The sequence below is a fragment of the Psittacula echo genome (assembly GCF_963264785.1).
Source record: "Psittacula echo genome assembly, contig: SCAFFOLD_181, whole genome shotgun sequence".
In the NCBI taxonomy this organism is placed as follows: domain Eukaryota; kingdom Metazoa; phylum Chordata; class Aves; order Psittaciformes; family Psittacidae; genus Psittacula; species Psittacula echo.
Window position 1 is genome coordinate 1 of NW_027664163.1, and position 24,404 is coordinate 24,404.

General features: G+C 57.2%; 1 protein-coding gene across 1 annotated transcript; it reads right to left on the bottom strand.

Moving 5' to 3' along the window:
• Positions 1-488: 488 nt before the first annotated feature.
• On the bottom strand, positions 489-14,342 carry LOC308232740 (uncharacterized protein; the record flags this gene model as incomplete). The annotated part of the gene is made up of 7 exons (XM_080639976.1): positions 14,274-14,342; positions 12,000-12,098; positions 6,430-6,700; positions 5,117-5,217; positions 4,255-4,433; positions 973-1,198; positions 489-821 (listed from the first exon to the last, which is right to left on the bottom strand). The coding sequence occupies exons 3-7, from the start codon at positions 6,608-6,610 to the stop codon at positions 489-491; spliced, it is 1,020 nt and encodes a 339-aa protein (XP_080496102.1). The 5' UTR covers positions 6,611-6,700; positions 12,000-12,098; positions 14,274-14,342.
• Between the last annotated feature and the right edge of the window lie 10,062 nt (positions 14,343-24,404).

Below are 24,404 nucleotides of genomic sequence, written 5' to 3' on the forward strand. Positions count from 1 at the left end.
CATAACCCCCCTCATTAACACCCATATATTCCCCATTGACCCCCCATAGACCCCCATAACCCCCCCATTGACACCCATAGACCCCCCCATTGACCCCCATAACCCCCCCATTGACACCCATTGAGCCCCCCATTGACACCCATAACCCCCCCATTGACACCCATTGAGCCCCCCATTGACACCCATAACCCCCCCATTGACACCCACAGACCCCCCCATTGACCCCCATAATCCCCCCATTGACCCCCAGAGACCCCCCCCACATCCCCCCCCATTCACTCACCCTCTCCTGCCCATTGGCCTTGGGCGATGGGGGGGTCCCGTCCATCCTCCTCCCCCCCCCCACACCGTTGGGGGTCTCCCCCTTCGTCGTCCCCGCCCCCTCCATCCCCCCCCCCCTTCACTGGGGGGGGTGCAGCGGGGGGGTCCCCCCCCCCTTTGGAGCTGCAGCTGGAGGCGGGGGGGGGGGGCCCTCACCCCCCTCCTCTTTATGGGGCGCAGCTTGGGCGGAGGGGCCCGGTTGTTGGGGGGACGGCTTGGGGGGGGCCCCCTCTTTGTGACCCCCCCCCCTCTTCCTCCTCCTCCTCCTCCTCCTCGGGGGGGGGCAGGAAGGAGAAGGTCGAGCGCTGCTCCTTCAGGAGGGCCTCGATGCGGGAGTCGAGGCTGCTGTGCTGGGCGAAGGGGACGCTCTCGGGGGTGCCCTCGGGGACCGGGGACCCCCCCCCACCGCCGACCCCCCCCCCCCCCGTCTTGGGGATCCCCCCGGGGCGGGGGGGCAGAGGCGGCGGGGGGGGGCTGCTGGGAGGAGGCGGGGGGGGGGGCTCGTGGGAAAGGGGGAAAGGGTCGGCGTGGGGGGGGGGAGGGGGGGGGGAGGAGGGGGGGGAGGGGTGGTTGGGGGAGGGGGGGCGGGGGTGGAGGAAGAGGAGGAGGAGGAGGGGAGGGGGGGGGAGGGGGGGCCCCCCTCGTCGTCGCGGGGGGGGGGGCGGCGGCGGCGGGAGGAGGAGGAGGAGGAGGAGGGGGGGAGGGGCTGCCGGGAATAGCGCCCCCCAGCGGCGGGGGGGTCGTAAGGGAAAGGGAGGAAGGCGCCGGGCTGGGGGGGGGGGGGGAGGAGGGGGGGGGGGCGGGAGGAGGAGGAGGGGGGGGGGCGCGGCGGGGGAAGCCCCCCCCGGCTTCGAGGCGGCGGGAGGTGAAGGGGAGCCTGGGGGGGAGAGGGAAGAGGAGGTTGGAGGGGGACGAGGGCGGTAATCGAGAGTTAATGAGCGCTAATGGGTGTTAATCACCAATTAATGAGCGCTAATGGGCGTTAATCACCAATTAATGAGCGCTAATGGGCGTTAATCACCAATTAATGACTGCTAATGGGTGTTAATCAGTAATTAATGAGCGCTAATGGGTGTTAATCAGTATTCAATCAGCGCTAATGGGCATTAATCAGTAATTAATGAGCGCTAATGGGCGTTAATCAGTAATCAATGACTGCTAATGGGCGTTAATCAGTAATTAATGACTGCTAATGGGCGTTAATCAGTAATTAATGAGCGCTAATGGAAGTTAATCACCAATTAATGAGCGCTAATGGGCGTTAATCACCAATTAATGAGCGCTAATGGGCGTTAATCACCAATTAATGACTGCTAATGGGTGTTAATCAGTAATTAATGAGCGCTAATGGGCGTTAATCAGTATTCAATCAGCGCTAATGGGCATTAATCAGTAATTAATGAGCGCTAATGGGCATTAATCACCAATTAATGAGCGCTAGTGGGCATTAATCACCAATTAATGACTGCTAATGGGTGTTAATCAGTAATTAATGAGCGCTAATGGGCGTTAATCAGTATTCAATCAGCGCTAATGGGCATTAATCAGTAATTAATGAGCGCTAATGGGCGTTAATTACCAATTAATGACCGCTAATGGGTGTTAATCACCAATTAATGAGCGCTAATGGGTGTTAATCAGTAATTAATGACTGCTAATGGGTGTTAATCAGTAATTAATGAGCGCTAATGGGCGTTAATCAGTAATTAATGAGCGCTAATGGGCGTTAATCACCAATTAATGAGCGCTAATGGGTGTTAATCACCAATTAATGAGCGCTAATGGGCGTTAATCACCAATTAATGAGCGCTAATTGGTGTTAATCACCAATTAATGAGCGCTAATGGGTGTTAATCAGTAATCAATGACTGCTAATGGGCGTTAATCAGTAATTAATGAGCGCTAATGGGCGTTAATCACCAATTAATGAGCGCTAATGGGCGTTAATCAGTAATTAATGACTGGTAATGGGCGTTAATCAGTAATCAATGACTTCTAATGGGCGTTAATCACCACTTAATGACTGCTAATGGGTGTTAATCAGTAATTAATGAGCGCTAATGGGCGTTAATCACCAATTAATGACCGCTAATGGGCGTTAATCAGCAATTAATGAGCGCTAATGGGCGTTAATCAGTAATTAATGACTGCTAATGGGCGTTAATCACCAATTAATGACTGCTAATGGGTGTTAATCAGTAATCAATGAGCGCTAATGGGCGTTAATCACCAATTAATGACTGCTAATGGGCGTTAATCACCAATTAATGACTGGTAATGGGCGTTAATCAGTAGTTAATGACTGCTAATGGGCGTTAATCACCAATTAATGACCGCTAATGGGCGTTAATCACCAATTAATGACTGGTAATGGGCGTTAATCACCAATTAATGACCGCTAGTGGGCGTTAATCACCAATTAATGACCGCTAGTGGGCGTTAATCACCAATTAATGACCGCTAGTGGGCGTTAATGGGCATTAATCACCAATTACTGAGCATTAATCACTAATTCATGACCGCTACTCAGCCGTTCATGGGCATTAATCACCAGTTACTGAGGATTAATCATTAATTCATGACCGCTAATCAGCCATTAATGGGCATTAACCAGCTATTAATGAGCACTAATCAGCCATTAATACGCATTAATCACCTATTAGTGAGTATTAATCACTAATTCATGACCGCTAATCAACCATTAATGAGTATTAATCAGCTACTGATCACTCATTAGGATACCTTACTAATATTAGTTAGCATTAATGCCGTATAAATCCATTATTAATGAACACAAAACACTATTAATCACTTACAAACACACATTAATCAGTGATCATGAGTATTAATCAGCTGTTAATAAGAACTACTCCGCTATTAATAAGTCATTAATTACTATTAATCTGTTACCAACCTGCTAATAACCAGTATTTATCAGTCGTTCATCAGCTAGTAATCAGTTACTGATACTATTCTACTATTAACAAGTACTAATCAATTCTTAATCAATTACTACCTAGCATTTCTTACTCATTAATCAGTTATTAATGAGTAACAATGACTTATTAATGACAGCTACCCCATTATTAACCAGTTAGCGATATTAACCAGCTAATAATTAACCTGCTACAAATCAATATTCATCACTTAGTAATGAGCACTAATCAGGTAAAAAACAGTCATTAATTAGCATTACACCGTTATTAACCGTTATTAACGCGCATCAATCAGCTATTATCTATGAATAATAACACTTATTGTTGAGCATTAATCATTAGTTGGTTATTAACGAGCAACAATTCATTGCTATTCATTTATTAATCCATTATTAATGAGTCTTAACCATTTATTTTTGAATATTAACCATTGCTCATTAATGAGTAATAACTTACTATTAATCAGTTATTTATCGGTTATTAATGAGTAATAACCACTTATTTTTGAATACTAATCGTTAATTGCTCATTAATGACTAATAACCTATTAATCAGTCATTAATCCATTATTAATGAGCAATAACCACTCATTTTTGAATACTAATCATTAATAGCTCATAAATAAGTAATAACCTACTACTAATCACTTACTAACCAGTTATTAATGAATAATAACCACTTATTTTGGAATACTAATCGTTAATTGCTCATTAATGAGTAAGAATCTACTACTAATCAGTCATTAATCCACTATTAATGAGTAATAACCACTTATTTATGAATCCTAACCGTTAATTGCTTATTAACGAGCAACACCCTCCGATCAATCAGTCATTAACCCATTATTAATAATTAATAACCCCTTATTTCCGAATACAAATCATTAATTACTCATGAACGAGCAAGAACCTGCAATTAATCGCTTATTAATCCCTCATTAACGACCGTTCCCCAATTAATACCCCGGCACTAAGGCCCCCCCCTCGCCCTCACTCACCGGCCAGCATAGGGGGAGCCCTCGCTGGGGTAGGGGGGGGCGAACGGCGCCGGGAAGGGCCCGAACCCCCCCCTCTCGGTGACAGCGCCCCCTGCCGGCGGGGGGGTCTCGGGGGTGCCGTTGCCGGGGGGGGCCGCGAAGGGGCTCTCGCTCGAGGGGCGACGGCGCGGCTCCGGCGGCTGCAATGGGGGGGGGGGGTTAGGGGGGACCCCCCCATAACGGGGTTCTATGGGGGGGACACCTCCATAACGGGGTTCTATGGGGCAAACCCTGCCATAATGGGGTTCTATGGAGGGGACACCCCATAATGGGGTTCTATGGGGGAGACACCTCCATAATGGGGTTCTATGGGGGGGACACCTCCATAATGGGGTTCTATGGGGCAAACCCTGCCATAATGGGGTTCTATGGAGGGGACACCCCATAACGGGGTTCTATGGGGGGGATACCCCATAATGGGGTTCTATGGGGGGGACAACCCCATAACGGGGTTCTATGGGGGGGATACCCCATAATGGGGTTCTATGGAGGGGACACCCCCATAACGGGGTTCTATGGGGCAAACCCCACCATAATGGGGTTCTATGGGGGGGGACACCCCAAAATGGGGTTCTATGGGGCGAACCCCACCATAATGGGGTTCTATGGGGGGGGACACCCCATAATGGGGTTTCCATGGGGGAGATATCCCCCCATAATGGGGTTCTATGGGGCCAACCCTGCCATAATGGGGTTCTATGGGGGGGACACCCCATAATGGGGTTCAATGGGGGAAACCCCCCCCCATAATGAGGTTCTATGGGGGAACCCCCCCGATAATGGGGTTCAAAGGGGGGGGATACGAGGGGGACCCCCCCTTTACCGCCTCTGCCTTGTCCCCCGCCGCCTTCGCCCCGGTGGGCACGGTCTGGGGGGTGAAGGCCCCGGTGACGATGAGCTCATAGAGCTTCATGCGCTGCTGCCCTATGGGGGGGGCGCGGGGGGGGGGGACACACACAGGGATAAGGGGGGGGGACACAAACGGAGCCGGATTTGGGTCTTTGGGTGTCGAAACCCCAGCTCCGGGGGCTCTTCTGCCTGTTCCAGGGCCCTGCAGCCCCCGTCCCTCCTCCGGCAGCCCCCGCCCCTCCATCCCAATGCACCCCAACGCACCCCATAGCCCATCCCCATTGCACCCCATAGCCCATCTCCATTGCACCCCATAGCCCATCCCCATTGCACCCCATAGCCCATCTCCATTGCACCCCATAGCCCATCCCCATTGCACCCCATAGCCCATCTCCATTGCACCCCATAGCCCATCCCCATTGCACCCCATAGCCCATCCCCATTGCACCCCAACGCACCCCATAGCCCATCCCCATTGCACCCCAACGCACCCCATAGCCCATCCCCATTGCACCCCAACGCACCCCATAGCCCATCCCCATTGCACCCCATAGCCCATCCCCATTGCACCCCAACGCACCCCATAGCCCATCCCCATTGCACCCCATAGCCCATCCCCATTGCACCCCATAGCCCATCTCCATTGCACCCCATAGCCCATCCCCATTGCACCCCAACGCACCCCATAGCCCATCCCCATTGCACCCCATAGCCCATCCCCATTGCACCCCAACGCACCCCATAGCCCATCCCCATTGCACCCCAACGCACCCCATAGCCCATCCCCATCGCACCCCATTCCCATCACACCCCATTGCACCCCATCCCCATCGCACCCCATCCCACTGCACCCCATTGCACCCCATCCCCATCGCACCCCATTCCCATCACACCCCATTGCACCCCATCCCCATCGCACCCCATTCCCATCACACCCCATTGCACCCCATCCCCATCGCACCCCATCCCATTGCACTCCATTGCACCCCATCCCCCATTGCACTCCATTGCACCCCATCCCTATCGCACCCCATCCCCATCGCACCCCATTGCACCCCATCCCCACTGCACCCCATCCCCCATTGCACTCCATTGCACCCCATCCCCCATTGCACTCCATTGCACCCCATCCCGATTGCACCCCATCCCCATCGCACCCCATCCCGATTGCACCCCATCCCCACCGCACCCCATCCCCACCGCACCCCATCCCCACCGCACCCCATCCCCACCGCACCCCATCCCCACCGCACCGCACCGCGGCCCCCCGGGCTCGCGGGCGCTCACCGCGGGCGTCGAGCTGCGCGTGGATGACGGTGCCCATGACGGCCGTGTTGTGCAGGGCGCGCACGCTCTCGCGGGCGGCGCGGCTGGAGCCGAAGAGCACCCGCGCCAGGCCCAGGTGCTTGCGGGTGCGCGGGTGCAGGAGGACCTCGACCTCCTCGACGGCGCCGAACTTGCGGCACATCTCGCCCAGGAAGGGCTCGCGGATGTTGTCGTTGAGGCGCGCGAACGTCACCTCCGTCTGCGGCACCGGGCCCACGTAGAACTCGTCCAGCTGCGGGCACGGAGAGGGCACGGAGAGGGCATGGAGAGAGCATGGAGAGAGCATGGAGAGAGCGTGGAGAGAGCGTGGAGAGAGCGTGGAGAGAGCGTGGAGAGAGCATGGAGAGAGCATGGAGAGAGCGTGGAGAGAGCGTGGAGAGAGCATGGAGAGAGCGTGGAGAGAGCGTGGAGAGAGCGTGGAGAGAGCGTGGAGAGAGCGTGGAGAGAGCATGGAGAGAGCATGGAGAGAGCGTGGAGAGAGCGTGGAGAGAGCGTGGAGAGAGCGTGGAGAGAGCATGGAGAGAGCATGGAGAGAGCGTGGAGAGAGCGTGGAGAGAGCGTGGAGAGAGCGTGGAGAGAGCGTGGAGAGAGCATGGAGAGAGCGTGGAGAGAGCGTGGAGAGAGCGTGGAGAGAGCGTGGAGAGAGCGTGGAGAGAGCGTGGAGAGAGCGTGGAGAGAGCGTGGAGAGAGCATGGAGAGAGCATGGAGAGAGCGTGGAGAGAGCGTGGAGAGAGCGTGGAGAGAGCGTGGAGAGAGCATGGAGAGAGCGTGGAGAGAGCATGGAGAGAGCGTGGAGAGAGCATGGAGAGAGCGTGGAGAGAGCGTGGAGAGAGCGTGGAGAGAGCATGGAGAGAGCATGGAGAGAGCGTGGAGAGAGCGTGGAGAGAGCATGGAGAGAGCATGGAGAGAGCATGGAGAGAGCGTGGAGAGAGCGTGGAGAGAGCGTGGAGAGAGCGTGGAGAGAGCGTGGAGAGAGCGTGGAGAGAGCATGGAGAGAGCATGGAGAGAGCATGGAGAGAGCGTGGAGAGAGCGTGGAGAGAGCATGGAGAGAGCGTGGAGAGAGCATGGAGAGAGCGTGGAGAGAGCATGGAGAGAGCATGGAGAGAGCATGGAGAGAGCATGGAGAGAGCATGGAGAGAGCATGGAGAGAGCATGGAGAGAGCATGGAGAGAGCATGGAGAGAGCGTGGAGAGAGCATGGAGAGAGCGTGGAGAGAGCATGGAGAGAGCGTGGAGAGAGCATGGAGAGAGCATGGAGAGAGCATGGAGAGAGCATGGAGAGAGCATGGAGAGAGCATGGAGAGAGCATGGAGAGAGCATGGAGAGAGCGTGGAGAGAGCATGGAGAGAGCATGGAGAGAGCGTGGAGAGAGCATGGAGAGAGCATGGAGAGAGCATGGAGAGAGCATGGAGAGAGCATGGAGAGAGCGTGGAGAGAGCGTGGAGAGAGCGTGGAGAGAGCGTGGAGAGAGCATGGAGAGAGCGTGGAGAGAGCGTGGAGAGAGCATGGAGAGAGCGTGGAGAGAGCATGGAGAGAGCGTGGAGAGAGCGTGGAGAGAGCATGGAGAGAGCATGGAGAGAGCATGGAGAGAGCATGGAGAGAGCGTGGAGAGAGCGTGGAGAGAGCATGGAGAGAGCGTGGAGAGAGCGTGGAGAGAGCGTGGAGAGAGCGTGGAGAGAGCATGGAGAGAGCGTGGAGAGAGCATGGAGAGAGCGTGGAGAGAGCGTGGAGAGAGCATGGAGAGAGCATGGAGAGAGCATGGAGAGAGCATGGAGAGAGCGTGGAGAGAGCATGGAGAGAGCATGGAGAGAGCATGGAGAGAGCATGGAGAGAGCGTGGAGAGAGCATGGAGAGAGCGTGGAGAGAGCGTGGAGAGAGCATGGAGAGAGCGTGGAGAGAGCGTGGAGAGAGCGTGGAGAGAGCGTGGAGAGAGCGTGGAGAGAGCATGGAGAGAGCGTGGAGAGAGCGTGGAGAGAGCGTGGAGAGAGCGTGGAGAGAGCATGGAGAGAGCGTGGAGAGAGCATGGAGAGAGCGTGGAGAGAGCGTGGAGAGAGCGTGGAGAGAGCATGGAGAGAGCATGGAGAGAGCATGGAGAGAGCATGGAGAGAGCGTGGAGAGAGCGTGGAGAGAGCATGGAGAGAGCATGGAGAGAGCATGGAGAGAGCATGGAGAGAGCATGGAGAGAGCGTGGAGAGAGCATGGAGAGAGCATGGAGAGAGCGTGGAGAGAGCGTGGAGAGAGCATGGAGAGAGCATGGAGAGAGCGTGGAGAGAGCATGGAGAGAGCATGGAGAGAGCGTGGAGAGAGCGTGGAGAGAGCGTGGAGAGAGCATGGAGAGAGCATGGAGAGAGCGTGGAGAGAGCATGGAGAGAGCATGGAGAGAGCATGGAGAGAGCGTGGAGAGAGCATGGAGAGAGCATGGAGAGAGCATGGAGAGAGCATGGAGAGAGCGTGGAGAGAGCGTGGAGAGAGCATGGAGAGAGCGTGGAGAGAGCATGGAGAGAGCGTGGAGAGAGCATGGAGAGAGCATGGAGAGAGCATGGAGAGAGCATGGAGAGAGCGTGGAGAGAGCATGGAGAGAGCATGGAGAGAGCATGGAGAGAGCGTGGAGAGAGCATGGAGAGAGCGTGGAGAGAGCGTGGAGAGAGCATGGAGAGAGCGTGGAGAGAGCATGGAGAGAGCATGGAGAGAGCATGGAGAGAGCATGGAGAGAGCATGGAGAGAGCATGGAGAGAGCATGGAGAGAGCGTGGAGAGAGCGTGGAGAGAGCATGGAGAGAGCGTGGAGAGAGCATGGAGAGAGCGTGGAGAGAGCATGGAGAGAGCATGGAGAGAGCGTGGAGAGAGCATGGAGAGAGCGTGGAGAGAGCATGGAGAGAGCATGGAGAGAGCATGGAGAGAGCGTGGAGAGAGCATGGAGAGAGCGTGGAGAGAGCATGGAGAGAGCGTGGAGAGAGCATGGAGAGAGCGTGGAGAGAGCGTGGAGAGAGCGTGGAGAGAGCATGGAGAGAGCATGGAGAGAGCGTGGAGAGAGCGTGGAGAGAGCATGGAGAGAGCGTGGAGAGAGCATGGAGAGAGCGTGGAGAGAGCATGGAGAGAGCGTGGAGAGAGCATGGAGAGAGCGTGGAGAGAGCGTGGAGAGAGCGTGGAGAGAGCATGGAGAGAGCATGGAGAGAGCGTGGAGAGAGCGTGGAGAGAGCGTGGAGAGAGCATGGAGAGAGCGTGGAGAGAGCGTGGAGAGAGCATGGAGAGAGCATGGAGAGAGCGTGGAGAGAGCATGGAGAGAGCGTGGAGAGAGCATGGAGAGAGCGTGGAGAGAGCATGGAGAGAGCATGGAGAGAGCGTGGAGAGAGCATGGAGAGAGCATGGAGAGAGCATGGAGAGAGCGTGGAGAGAGCGTGGAGAGAGCATGGAGAGAGCATGGAGAGAGCGTGGAGAGAGCATGGAGAGAGCGTGGAGAGAGCGTGGAGAGAGCATGGAGAGAGCGTGGAGAGAGCGTGGAGAGAGCGTGGAGAGAGCATGGAGAGAGCGTGGAGAGAGCATGGAGAGAGCATGGAGAGAGCGTGGAGAGAGCATGGAGAGAGCGTGGAGAGAGCATGGAGAGAGCATGGAGAGAGCATGGAGAGAGCATGGAGAGAGCGTGGAGAGAGCGTGGAGAGAGCATGGAGAGAGCATGGAGAGAGCGTGGAGAGAGCGTGGAGAGAGCATGGAGAGAGCATGGAGAGAGCATGGAGAGAGCGTGGAGAGAGCGTGGAGAGAGCATGGAGAGAGCATGGAGAGAGCGTGGAGAGAGCGTGGAGAGAGCGTGGAGAGAGCATGGAGAGAGCATGGAGAGAGCATGGAGAGAGCGTGGAGAGAGCGTGGAGAGAGCGTGGAGAGAGCATGGAGAGAGCGTGGAGAGAGCATGGAGAGAGCATGGAGAGAGCGTGGAGAGAGCATGGAGAGAGCATGGAGAGAGCGTGGAGAGAGCGTGGAGAGAGCATGGAGAGAGCATGGAGAGAGCATGGAGAGAGCATGGAGAGAGCATGGAGAGAGCGTGGAGAGAGCGTGGAGAGAGCGTGGAGAGAGCGTGGAGAGAGCATGGAGAGAGCATGGAGAGAGCGTGGAGAGAGCGTGGAGAGAGCATAGAGCCCCCAGAAAGACCCCATAGAGACCCCACAGAGACCCCAGAGAGCCCCATAGAGACCCATGGAGACCCATAGAGACCCCATAGAGACCCATAGAGACCCCGTAGAGACCCCGTAGAGACCCCATAGAGACCCCATAGAGACAGCATAGAGACCCCGTAGAGACCCCACAGAGCCCCATAGAGACCCCATAGAGCCCCATAGAGACCTATAGAGACCCATAGAGACCCCATAGAGCCCCAGAGAGCCCCATAGAGACCCCATAGAGCCCCATAGAGACCCATAGAGCCCCATAGAGCCCCCATAGAGACCCCATAGAGACCCATAGAGCCCCATAGAGCCCCATAGAGCCCCCATAGAGACCCATAGAGACCCCATAGAGACCCATAGAGCCCCATAGAGCCCCCATAGAGACCCCATAGAGACCCATAGAGCCCCATAGAGCCCCCATAGAGCCCCATAGAGACCCCATAGAGACCCATAGAGCCCCATAGAGACCCATAGAGCCCCATAGAGCCCCCATAGAGACCCCATAGAGACCCATAGAGACCCATAGAGCCCCCATAGAGACCCATAGAGCCCCATAGAGCCCCATAGAGCCCCATAGAGCCCCCATAGAGACCCATAGAGCCCCATAGAGCCCCATAGAGCCCCCATAGAGCCCCATAGAGACCCATAGAGACCCCATAGAGACCCATAGAGACCATACAGACAACATAGAGCCCCCATAGAGACCCATAGAGACCCCATAGAGACCCATAGAGACCCCATAGAGCCCCCATAGAGACCCCATAGAGACCCATAGAGCCCCATAGAGCCCCCATAGAGACCCATAGAGCCCCATAGAGCCCCATAGAGCCCCCATAGAGCCCCATAGAGACCCATAGAGACCCCATAGAGACCCATAGAGACCATACAGACCCCATAGAGCCCCCATAGAGACCCATAGAGACCCCATAGAGACCCATAGAGACCCCATAGAGACCCCATAGAGACCCCATAGAGACCCATAGAGACCCCATAGAGCCCCCATAGAGACCCCATAGAGACCCCATAGAGACCCATAGAGACCCCATAGAGACCCCATAGAGACCCCATAGAGACCCCATAGAGCCCCCATAGAGACCCCATAGAGACCCATAGGGACCCATAGAGACCCCATAGAGCCCCATAGAGCCCCATAGAGACCCATAGAGACCCCATAGAGACCCCATAGAGACCCATAGAGACCCCATAGAGACCCCATAGAGACCCCATAGAGACCCCATAGAGACCCATAGAGACCCCATAGAGACCCCATAGAGACCCCATAGAGCCCCCATAGAGACCCCATAGAGCCCCATAGAGCCCCCATAGAGACCCCATAGAGCCCCACACCGCGTCCCCAGGCGGGCCCCGCGCTCACCTTGAACTTGGGCACGGGCAGGCAGAGCTCGCGCTGCTTGGCCCAGATGCGCCGGGGCCGGGGGTCCTGCACGGCGCCCGCGGGGGGGTACCCGGGGTCCTGCGGGGGGCAGCGCCCCACACGTTAGGGGCAGGAGGTGGGGCAGGGGCTGCCCCCAGCGGGACAACAGCAACACACACACAGGCAGCGAGAGGGGGCTCCGACGGCACCCCACTTGGCTATGGGGCACCCCACTTGGCTATGGGGCACCCCTATTGGCTATGGGGCACCCCACTTGGCTATGGGGCACCCCTATTGGCTATGGGGCACCCCTATTGGCTATGAGGCACCCCACTTGGCTATGGGGCACCCCACTTGGCTATGGGGCACCCCTATTGGCTATGGGGCACCCCTATTGGCTATGAGGCACCCCACTTGGCTATGGGGCACCCCACTTGGCTATGGGGCACCCCACTTGGCTATGGGGCACCCCTATTGGCTATGGGGCACCCCACGTGGCTATGGGGCACCCCACTTGGCTATGGGGCACCCCACTTGGCTATGGGGCACCCCTATTGGCTATGGGGCACCCCACTTCTCTATGGGGCACCCCACTTGGCTATGGGGCACCCCTATTGGCTATGGGGCACCCCACTTGGCTATGGGGCACCCCTATTGGCTATGGGGCACCCCACTTGGCTATGGGGCACCCCACTTCTCTATGGGGCACACCACTTATATATGGGGCACCCCATTTTGCTATGGGGCACCCCACTTGGCTATGGGGCACCCCACTTGGCTATGGGGCACACCACTTATATATGGGGCACCCCACTTATATATGGGGCACCCCACTTGTCTATAGGGCACCCCACTTGGCTACAGGGCACGCACTTGGCTATGGGGCACCTCACTTATATATGGGGCACCCCACTTCTCTATGGGGCACCCCACTTGGCTATGGGGCACCCCACATATATATAGGGCACCCCCCTTCTCTATGGGGCGCCCCACTTGGCTATGGGGCACCCCACATATATATAGGGCACCCCACTTCTCTATGGGGCGCCCCACTTGGCTATGGGGCACCCCACATATATATAGGGCACCCCACTTCTCTATGGGGCGCCCCACTTGGCTATGGGGCAGTTCAGTGCTACACAGGAAGGCATCAAGGCAGTTTGCGGGGGGCAAGGGATGCTCTTTGGGGCACCCCATACATCTATGGGGCAGCTGAGCTCGAGGGGGGGAAGCCCCACACATCCCCCCCCCCCCCAGGAGCAGCCCATGGGGCAGCTGGGAGATGCTGGGGAGGGTCTATGGGGCACGGCATGCATCCGGGGGTGGGCTATGGGGCGGCTATGGGGTGGCCATGGGGCAGCTATAGGGCGGCTATGGGGCAGTCATAGGGCAGCTATAGGGCACCCATAAAGCAGCCATAAGGCACCCATAGAACAGCCACAGAGTAGCTATGGGGCAACTATAGGGTGGCTATGGGGCAGCCATGGGGCAGCTATAGAGCAACTTTAGGGCAGCTCTAGGGCAGCCATAGGGGACCCACAGAGTAGCTATAGGGCAGCTATATGCCAACCATAGGGCTCCTATGGGGCATCCATGGGGCAGCTATAGGGCACCCATAGGGCAGCTATGGGGCATGCATGGCGCAGCTTTAGGGCAGCTATAGGGCTGCTACGGGGCACCCATGGGGCACCCATAGGGCACCCACAGGGCAGCTATAGGGCACCCATACGGCTGCTATGGGGCACCCATAGGGCACCTATAGGGCTGCTATGGGGCATCTATAGGGCAGCCATAGGGCCACTATGGGGCACCCAAGGGGCAGCTCTAGGGCACGCATAGGGCACCCACAGGGCAACTATAGGCCACTATGGGGCAGCCATGGGGTGCTATGGGGCAGCCATGGGGTGCTATGGGGCACTATGGAGCAGCCATGGGGCTCTATGGGGCAGCTACGGGGTGCTATGGGGTGCTATGGGGCAGCCATGGGGCTCTATGGGGCAGCTACGGGGTGCTATGGGGCAGCCATGGGGCTCTATGGGGCAGCTACGGGGTGCTATGGGGCGCTATGGGGCAGCCATGGGGCTCTATGGGGCAGCCATGGGGCGCTATGGGGCAGCCATGGGGCTCTATGGAGCGCTATGGGGTGCTATGGGGCAGCCATGGGGCTCTATGGGGCGCTATGGGGCAGCCATGGGGCTCTATGGGGCGCTATGGGGCAGCCATGGGGCGCTATGGGGCGCTATGGGGCGCTATGGGGCGCTGTGGGGCACTCACGGGCACGCTGAAGTGGACGCCATCGTAGCGATAAACCTTGTGGGGGGCGCGGCGCAGCGCGGGGTCCACCAGGAGGCAGCGCGGGGTCCACCAGGAGCTTGTAACTGCGCCAGGGGGGGCCGTGGCCGCGCTGCTCAGCCCCCGCCTCCGCCTCCATCCTCCAGCATCGACCCTGGGGGAACCAGGCACAGACCCATAGGGACCCACAGAGACCCATAGGGACCCATAGAGACCCATAGGGACCCATAGAGACCCATAGAGACCCCATAGAGACCCATAGAGAACCATAGAGACCACATAGAGACCCCATAGGGACCCATAGAAACCCCATAGAGACCATAGAGACCCATAGAGACCCCATAGAGACCCCATAGAGACCCATAGAGACCCCATAGAGACCCATAGAGAACCATAGAGACCACATAGAGACCCCATAGGGACCCATAGAAACCCCATAGAGCCCCATAGAGACTCCATAGAGACCCATAGAGACCCCATAGAGAACCATAGAGACCACATAGAGACCCCATAGGGACCCATAGAAACCCCATAGAGACCCATAGAGACTCCATAGAGACCCATAGAGCCCCCATAGATCCCCATAGAGACCCCATAGAGACCCATAGAGACCCATAGAGACTCCATAGAGACCTCATAGAGCCCCCATAGAGACCCATAGAGACCCCATAGAGACCCATAGAGACCCCATAGGAACCCCACAGAGATCCATAGGGACTCCACAGACCGACACAGACACCTCCATAGAGCCCTATAGAGACCCACTGACACCCCAGAGAGACCCCCATAAAGCCCCATAGAGCCCCAGACCCCTACAGACCCCATAACCCCATAGCTACCCTCCCAGCCCCACAGCCCCCCTATAGAGCCCCCCATTGGCCCATAGACCCGCACAGACCCCCCGTAAGTCTGTACACAACCCCCTAGCCCCATAGCCACTCACCCAGCCCCATAGCCACCCCATAGACCCTCCTGAACCCCATCAGCCCATAGACCCCCATAGCCCCACTGACCCCCCACACAGGCCCCATAGCCCCATAAACCTCCATAGACCCCCCCCATAGGCCCAAACGTCCCCCTCAGCCCCATAGACACCCCCTAGAGCCCCATAGGCCCCGAAACACCCCCATAGACACCCCATGGCCCCACAGACACCTCCCCAGCCCCATAGAGCCCCATAGGCCCCCACAGACTCCTCTCAGCCCCATAGATGCCCGTAGGCCCCCGTAGGCCCCACAGACCCCCCTGTCCCCCCTCACCGGCCGCCCCCGCCGCCGCCCCCCGGCTCTGAGGCGGGAGAGCGGGGCCCGAGGCTCCGGTTCCGGTTCCGGTCCCGGTTCCGGTCTCGGTTCCGGTCTCGGTTCCGGTTCCGGTCAGGGCCAGCCCCGAGTGTCCGGTACCGGCGGCTCCGGCGCCACCGGGAGACTGAGGGGAGGGAGGAGGGGGCGGAGCCAACGGCTCTCGCGAGACTTCCGCGCATGCGCAGAGCCGCGCCGCACTTTCCACCCCCCGGCCCGTTTCGCTTCAAACCGCCCCAAAAACAAGCCGAAAAAGGGTCAAAGTGGAGGTTTTTCACCTCCCTCCCCCCGTTAATTAATTACCGGGTTCATTAAATCCCCTTTACCCCCTATTAATTGATCGTGGCGAATCGGCGGAGCGCTCCCCACGCCCTGACGCGCCCTGCGCATGCGCCGCTCCTCCGCCTCTCCCCCCCCCCCCCCAACCCGGTCGGAGGGCGCTGGGTCCTAGTGCCCGACCCGCCAAAGCGATGGCGCGAAGGGAGCGCGGCTTCATTAGCATCTATTTGCATACGGCGGGAAAACGCGCCCCCCCCAAACCCCCTCCCCCTCTTCGTTTTAACCAAATCCCCCCCAAATCGCGTTAAAAAAAACACCAAAAAATGGCAAAAAATCGACATTTATTCGAGGCATCGCCCCTCCCCCCCCCCCAAATCCCCTTTCCGGATGGGGGAGGGGGGGGAAAGGGGGGGAGGGGGCGTGGCTTGCTCTGGCCACGCCCACCCTGAGCTTTTGGGGTGCCCCCCCCCTTTCAAGTATAAAGAACCCGGATGCACCCCTTTCGCCCCGCCCCCTTTCCCCCCGGGAGGGGCGTGGTTTGGGTTGGCCCCGCCCACATCGTGACCCTGGCCAATCAGGAGCCTCGACGGCGAGGCCACGCCCCCATCCCTCAAGGGACCCCCATTTATGGGGGGGGCTCAGGGGTTAAGGGTGACCCCCCCCATTGATGGGGGGCCCCAAATGTGCCCCCCAAGTGGGTTTTGGGGGGTGCCCCCAAAAGGCTTTGATGTTCGGGGGGGTCCCCCCATGTCCGAGGGGGGGTCCCCAATGCAATAGGGGGGTCCTCAGTGTCCATAGCACCCATGAAGGGGTCCCATTGCCTATGGGGGGGGGCCCAGCACCCAATGGGGGGGTCCCATTGCCTATAATGGGGGGTCCCATTGCCTATAATGGGCAGGTCTCATTGCCAATGGGGGGGCCCATTGCCTATAATGGGGGGGTCCCATTGCCAATGGGGGGGTCCCATTGCCTATAATGGGGGGGATCCCATTGCCCAGCACCCAATGGGGGTTCCATTGCCTATTGTGGGGGGCCCCAGCACCCAATGGGGGGGTCCCATTGCCTACGGGGAACCCCATTGCTTATAGGGGTTCCCATTGCTTATAGGGGATCCCACTGCCTATGTGGCGAGGTCCCATTGCCCAGGACCCAATAAGGGATCCCATTGCACACAGGGGACCCCAATCACCCAATGGGTGCTCCCATCACCCAATGGTGGCTCCCATCACCCAATGGGTGACCTCCATCACCCAATGGGATCCTTCCATCACCCAATCGGAGGCTTCCGTCACCCAGCGGGAGGCTCCCATCACTCAATGGCCGTCAGCAGGGGGCAGCCTATAGGGGGGTATAGAGAATATAGGGGGTATATAGTGGGTATGGGGTATTGGATATGGGGTATGGGGTATGGGGTATGGGATATGGGGTATGGGGTATGGGATATGGGATATGGGGTATGGGATATGGGGTATGGGATATGGGATATGGGGTATGGGATATGGGGTATGGGGTATGGGGTATGGGATATGGGGTATGGGGTATGGGATATGGGGTATGGGGTATGGGGTATTGGATATGGGGTATGGGGTATGGGGTATGGGATATGGGGTATGGGATATGGGATATGGGGTATGGGCTATGGGGTATGGGGTATGGGGTATGGGATATGGGGTATGGGGTATGGGATATGGGGTATGGGGTATGGGATATGGGATATGGGGTATGGGGTATGGGATATGGGGTATGGGGTATGGGCTATGGGATATGGGGTATGGGGTATGGGATATGGGGTATGGGGTATGGGCTATGGGGTATGGGGTATGGGATATGGGGTATGGGGTATGGGATATGGGGTATGGGGTATGGGGTATGGGGTATGGGATATGGGGTATGGGGTATGGGGTATGGGATATGGGGTATGGGGTATGGGCTATGGGATATGGGGTATGGGGTATGGGGTATGGGGTATGGGGTATGGGATATGGGATATGGGGTATGGGGTATGGGGTATGGGCTATGGGGCATGGGATATGGGGTATGGGGTATGGGCTATGGGGTATGGGATATGGGATATGGGCTATGGGCTATGGGGCATGGGATATGGGGTATGGGGTATGGGGTATGGGATATGGGGTATGGGATATGGGGTATGGGATATGGGGTATGGGGTATGGGGTATGGAATATGGGGTATGGGGTATGGGATATGGGATATGGGGTATGGGATATGGGGTATGGGGTATGGGGTATGGGGTATGGGGTATGGGATATGGGGTATGGGATATGGGATATGGGGTATGGGATATGGGATATGGGGTATGGGATATGGGGTATGGGATATGGGGTATGGGGTATGGGGTATGGGGTATGGGATATGGGATATGGGATATGGGGTATGGGGTATGGGGTATGGGATATGGGGTATGGGGTATGGGGTATGGGATATGGGGTATGGGATATGGGGTATGGGATATGGGGTATGGGGTATGGGATATGGGGTATGGGATATGGGATATGGGGTATGGGGTATGGGGTATGGGATATGGGATATGGGGTATGGGGTATGGGGTATGGGATATGGGATATGGGGTATGGGGTATGGGATATGGGGTATGGGGTATGGGGTATGGGGTATGGGGTATGGGATATGGGGTATGGGATATGGGATATGGGGTATGGGGTATGGGGTATGGGGTATGGGATATGGGATATGGGGTATGGGGTATGGGGTATGGGATATGGGGTATGGGATATGGGATATGGGCTATATGGTATAGATACGGTATACACATAGATACGTACAAAGACATGGCAATACATACATGCGTACCCCATACCCTATACCCGTATCCCATACCCCCCACCCCCCATATCCCATACACTCCATACCCCACAAATATATCCCATACGCCATACAACCCGTACCCCATACCCCATACAATGCATATACCCCATATAACCCATAACCTGTATACCCCATACCCCGTATAACCCAGACCCCATACACCCCATACGGCATACACCGCATACCCCATATACCCCATACACCCCCATATACCCCCCTATAACCCCATATACCCACCTATAACCCCACATAACCCCATATACCCCATATAACCCCATATACCCCCTATACCCCCCTATAACCCCATATACCCCCATATATTCCATATAACCCCATATACCCCCTATAACCCCATATACCCCCCTATAACCCATATACCCCCATATACCCCCCTATAACCCCATATACCCCCATATATCCCATATAACCCCATATACCCCCTATAACCCCATATACCCCCCTATAACCCCATATACCCCCCTATAACCCATATACCCCCCTATACCCCCCTATAACCCCATATAACCCCATATACCCCATATAACCCCATATACCCCCTATACCCCCCTCTAACCCCATATACCCCCATATATCCCATATAACCCCATATACCCCCTATACCCCCCTATAACCCCATATACTGCCCTATAACCCATATACCCCCCTATAACCCATATACCCCCTATACCCCCCTATAACCCCATATACCTCCCATACTGCCCTATAACCCCATATACCCCCTATACCCCCCTATAACCCCATATACTGCCCTATAACCCATATACCCCCCTATAACCCATATACCCCCTATACCCCCATATACCTCCCATACCGCCCTATAACCCCATATACCCCCCTATAACCCCATATACCCCCTATACCCCCCTATAACCCCATATACCCCCTATACCCCCCTATAACCCCATATACCCCCTATACCCCCCTATAACCCCATATACCCCCCTATAACCCATATACCCCCTATATCCCCCTATAACCCCATATACCTCCCATACCGCCCTATAACCCCATATACCCCCGTATAACCCCATATACCCCATACACCCCCATATACCCCCTATAACCCCATATACCCCCTATACCCCCTATAACCCCCTATATCCCCTATACCCCCATATAACCCCATATACCCCTCTATAACCCCATATACCCCCATATAACCCCCTTTACCCCCCTATAACCCCATATACCCCCCTATAACCCATATACCCCCCTATACCCCCCTATAACCCCATATATCCCCCTACAACCCCATATACCCCCCTCTAAATCCCCTATAACCCCATATACCCCCCTATAACCCCCTATAACCCCATATATCCCCATACACCCCCCTATAACCCCCCTATACCCCCACGTCCCCCCATACCAGGCAGGCAGCTCTGGGCCAGGTCCCTGCAGTGGCTGAGCTCCAGGAGCCAGCCCCAGCCCTGCCAGGTCCATTGACCCCTATAGAGCCCCATAGACCCCTATAGAGCCCCATAGACCCCTATAGTGTGCCCATCGACCCCTACAGAGCCCCATAGACCCCTATAGTGTGCCCATTGACCCCTATAGAGCCCTATAGACCCCTATAGAGCCCCATAGACCCCTATAGAGCCCCATAGACCCCTATAGTGTGCCCATTGACCCCTACAGAGCCCCATAGACCCCTATAGTGTGCCCATTGACCCCTATAGAGCCCCATAGACCCCTATAGTGTGCCCATTGACCTCTATAGTGTGTCCATAGACCCCTATAGTGTGTCCATTGACCCCTATAGAGCCCCATAGACCGCTATAGTGTTCCCATTGACCCCTATTGTGTGCCCATTGACCCCTATAGAGCCCCATAGACCCCTATAGTGTTCCCATTGACCCCTGTAGTGTGCCCGTAGACCCCTATAGAGCCCCACAGATCCCTATAGTGTGCCCATAGACTTCTATAATGCCCCCATAGCCCCTATTGCCCCCATAGCTCCCTATTGTCCCAATAGCCCCTATTGCCCCCATAGCCCTCTATTGCCCCCATAGCCCCCTATTGCCCCCATAGCCCCCTATTGCCCCCATAGCCCCTATTGCCCCCATAGCCCCCTATTGCCCCCATAGCCCCTATTGCACCCATAGACCTTATTGCCCCCATAGCCTCCTATTGCCCCCATAGCCCCCTATTGCCCCCATAGACCTTATTGCCCCCATAGCCCCCTATTGCCCCCATAGCCCCTATTGCCCCCATAGCCCCCTATTGCCCCCATAGCCCCTATTGCCCCCATAGACCTTATTGCCCCCATAGCCTCCTATTGCCCCCATAGCCCCCTATTGCCCCCATAGACCTTATTGCCCCCATAGCCCCCTATTGCCCCCGTAGCCCCTATTGCACCCATAGAACTTATTGCCCCCATAGCCCCCTATGGCCCCCATAGCCCCTATTGCACCCATAGACCTTATTGCCCTCATAGCTCCCTATTGCCCCCATAGCCCCTGTTGCACCCATAGCCACCTATTGCCCCCATAGCCCCTTATTGCCCCCACAGCCCCTATTGGCCCCATAGCCCCTATTGTACCCATAGCCCCTATTGCCCCCATAGCCCCTATTGCACCCATAGCCCCTATTGCACCCATAAACCGGCCCAAAACACCCCAAAACAGGCCAAATCACCCCAAAATGGCCCAAAACCGCCCAATCCCCCCCCAAAATGGCCCAAACGTGCCCCAAAAGAGCACAAACCTGCCCAGAAACGGCCCAAACCCACCAAAACCTGACCCAAAACCGGCCCAAAACTGCCCCAAACCACCCAAAACCGGCCCCAGACGGGCGGAAACGGCCCCAAACCACCCCAAACCGGCCCAAACCCACCCAAAAACGGCCCAAAACGAGCGGTAACGGGTAGAAACAGCCAAAAAAATGCACAAAAATGGGCAGAAACGGCAAAAAACCACCCCAAAATAGGACGAAGCAGCAAAAAAACCCCCCGAAAACGGGTAGAAATGGCCCCAAAACAGGCGGAAACGACCAAGAAACACCCAAAAATGGGCAGAAACAACAAAAAGGGGCAGAAATGGCAAAAAACCCACCCGAAAACGGGCAGAACTGCCCCAAAAGCACCCCAAAACGGTCAGAAACGCCCCCAAACGCTGCCTTCGGGCCCCCGCACCCCGCTCAGCATCGCCGGCGTCACCGCCGCCACCCGGCTCAGGTCGATGCGGGTCCAGAGCCGGCGGACACAGCCCCTATGGGACGCGGGGGGGCACTAGGACCCTGCAGCGCCCCATAGCCCTCAATGGAGAGGGTGGGCACTAGGACCCTGCAGCGCCCCATAGCCCTCAATGGAGAGGGTGGGCACTAGGACCCTGCAGCGCCCCATAGCCCTCAATGGAGAGGGAGGGCTCTAGGACCCTGCAGTGCCCATAGCCCTCAATGGAGAGGGAGGGCTCTAGGACCCTGCAGTGCCCCATAGCCCTCAATGGAGAGGGAGGGCTCTAGGACCCTGCAGCGCCCCAGAGCCCTCAATGGAGAGGGTGGGCACTAGGACCCTGCAGCGCCCCATAGCCCTCAATGGAGAGGGTGGGCACTAGGACCCTGCAGCGCCCCATAGCCCTCAATGGAGAGGGTGGGCACTAGGACCCTGCAGCGCCAAATAGCCCTCAATGGAGAGGGTGGGCACTAGGACCCTGCAGTGCCCATAGCCCTCAATGGAGAGGGTGGGCACTAGGACCCTGCAGCGCCCCATAGCCCTCAATGGAGAGGGTGGGCACTAGGACCCTGTAGCGCCCCATAGCCCTCAATGGAGAGGGTGGGCACTAGGACCCTGCAGTGCCCATAGCCCTCAATGGAGAGGGTGGGCACTAGGACCCTGCAGCGCCCTATAGCCCTCAATGGAGAGGGTGGGCACTAGGACCCTGCAGTGCCCATAGCCCTCAATGGAGAGGGTGGGCACTAGGACCCTGCAGCGCCCCATAGCCCTCAATGGAGAGGGTGGGCACTAGGACCCTGCAGTGCCCATAGCCCTCAATGGAGAGGGTGGGCACTAGGACCCTGTAGCGCCCCATAGCCCTCAATGGAGAGGGTGGGCACTAGGACCCTGCAGCGCCCCATAGCCCTCAATGGAGAGGGTGGGCACTAGGACCCTGTAGCGCCCCATAGCCCTCAATGGAGAGGGTGGGCACTAGGACCCTGCAGCGCCCCATAGCCCTCAATGGAGAGGGTGGGCACTAGGACCCTGCAGTGCCCCATAGCCCTCAATGGAGAGGGTGGGCACTAGGACCCTGCAGTGCCCCATAGCCCTCAATGGAGAGGGTGGGCACTAGGACCCTGCAGCGCCCCATAGCCCTCAATGGAGAGGGTGGGCACTAGGACCCTGCAGTGCCCATAGCCCTCAATGGAGAGGGTGGGCACTAGGACCCTGCAGCGCCCCATAGCCCTCAATGGAGAGGGTGGGCACTAGGACCCTGTAGCGCCCCATAGCCCTCAATGGAGAGGGTGGGCACTAGGACCCTGCAGTGCCCATAGCCCTCAATGGAGAGGGTGGGCACTAGGACCCTGCAGCGCCCTATAGCCCTCAATGGAGAGGGTGGGCACTAGGACCCTGCAGTGCCCATAGCCCTCAATGGAGAGGGTGGGCACTAGGACCCTGCAGCGCCAAATAGCCCTCAATGGAGAGGGTGGGCACTAGGACCCTGCAGCGCCCCATAGCCCTCAATGGAGAGGGAGGGCTCTAGGACCCTGTAGCGCCCCATAGCCCTCAATGGAGAGGGAGGGCACTAGGACCCTGCAGTGCCCCATAGCCCTCAATGGAGAGGGTGGGCACTAGGACCCTGCAGCGCCCCATAGCCCTCAATGGAGAGGGAGGGCTCTAGGACCCTGTAGCGCCCCATAGCCCTCAATGGAGAGGGAGGGCTCTAGGACCCTGTAGCGCCCCATAGCCCTCAATGGAGAGGGAGGGCTCTAGGACCCTGTAGCGCCCCATAGCCCTCAATGGAGAGGGCGGGCTCTAGGACCCTGTAGCGCCCATAGCCCTCAATGGAGAGGGAGGGCTCTAGGACCCTGTAGCGCCCCATAGCCCTCAATGGAGAGGGCGGGCTCTAGGACCCTGCAGTGCCCATAGCCCTCAATGGAGAGGGTGGGCACTAGGACCCCGCAGCGCCCATGGCTCCTAATGCTTCCCAATGCTCCCAGTATGGCCAGTGCTTCCAATATGATTCCCAGTTGCCCTCCGGCTTCCCCAACGCACCCCTTAGTCCCCCTCCCATATTGCTCCCACTTAATCCATGGTCTCCCTCCCAGTGCTCCCAATCCCTCCCAGTACTCCCCTTAGTCCCTCTCCACAGCTCCCAATACAGCTTTCCCATCAATCCCATTGCGTCCATTGCTCCCAATGCACCTCTCCCACGGCTCCCATTGATCCAACCACTCCTATTGCTTCCATTGCTCCCATCCCTCCCATCACTCGCACTGCTTCCATCTCTCCCATTGATCCCATCCCTCCCATCGATCCCATCCCTCCTATCTCTCCTATTGATCCCATCTCCCCATCGATCCCATTGCTTCCATCCCTCCCATCTCTCCCACTGATCCCATCTCTCCCATTGATCCCATCCCTCCCTATCTCCCCAGTGATCCCACCCCTTCCATCTCTCCCATTGATCCCATCCCTCCCATTGATCCCATTGATCCCAATACCTGATACCGGAGT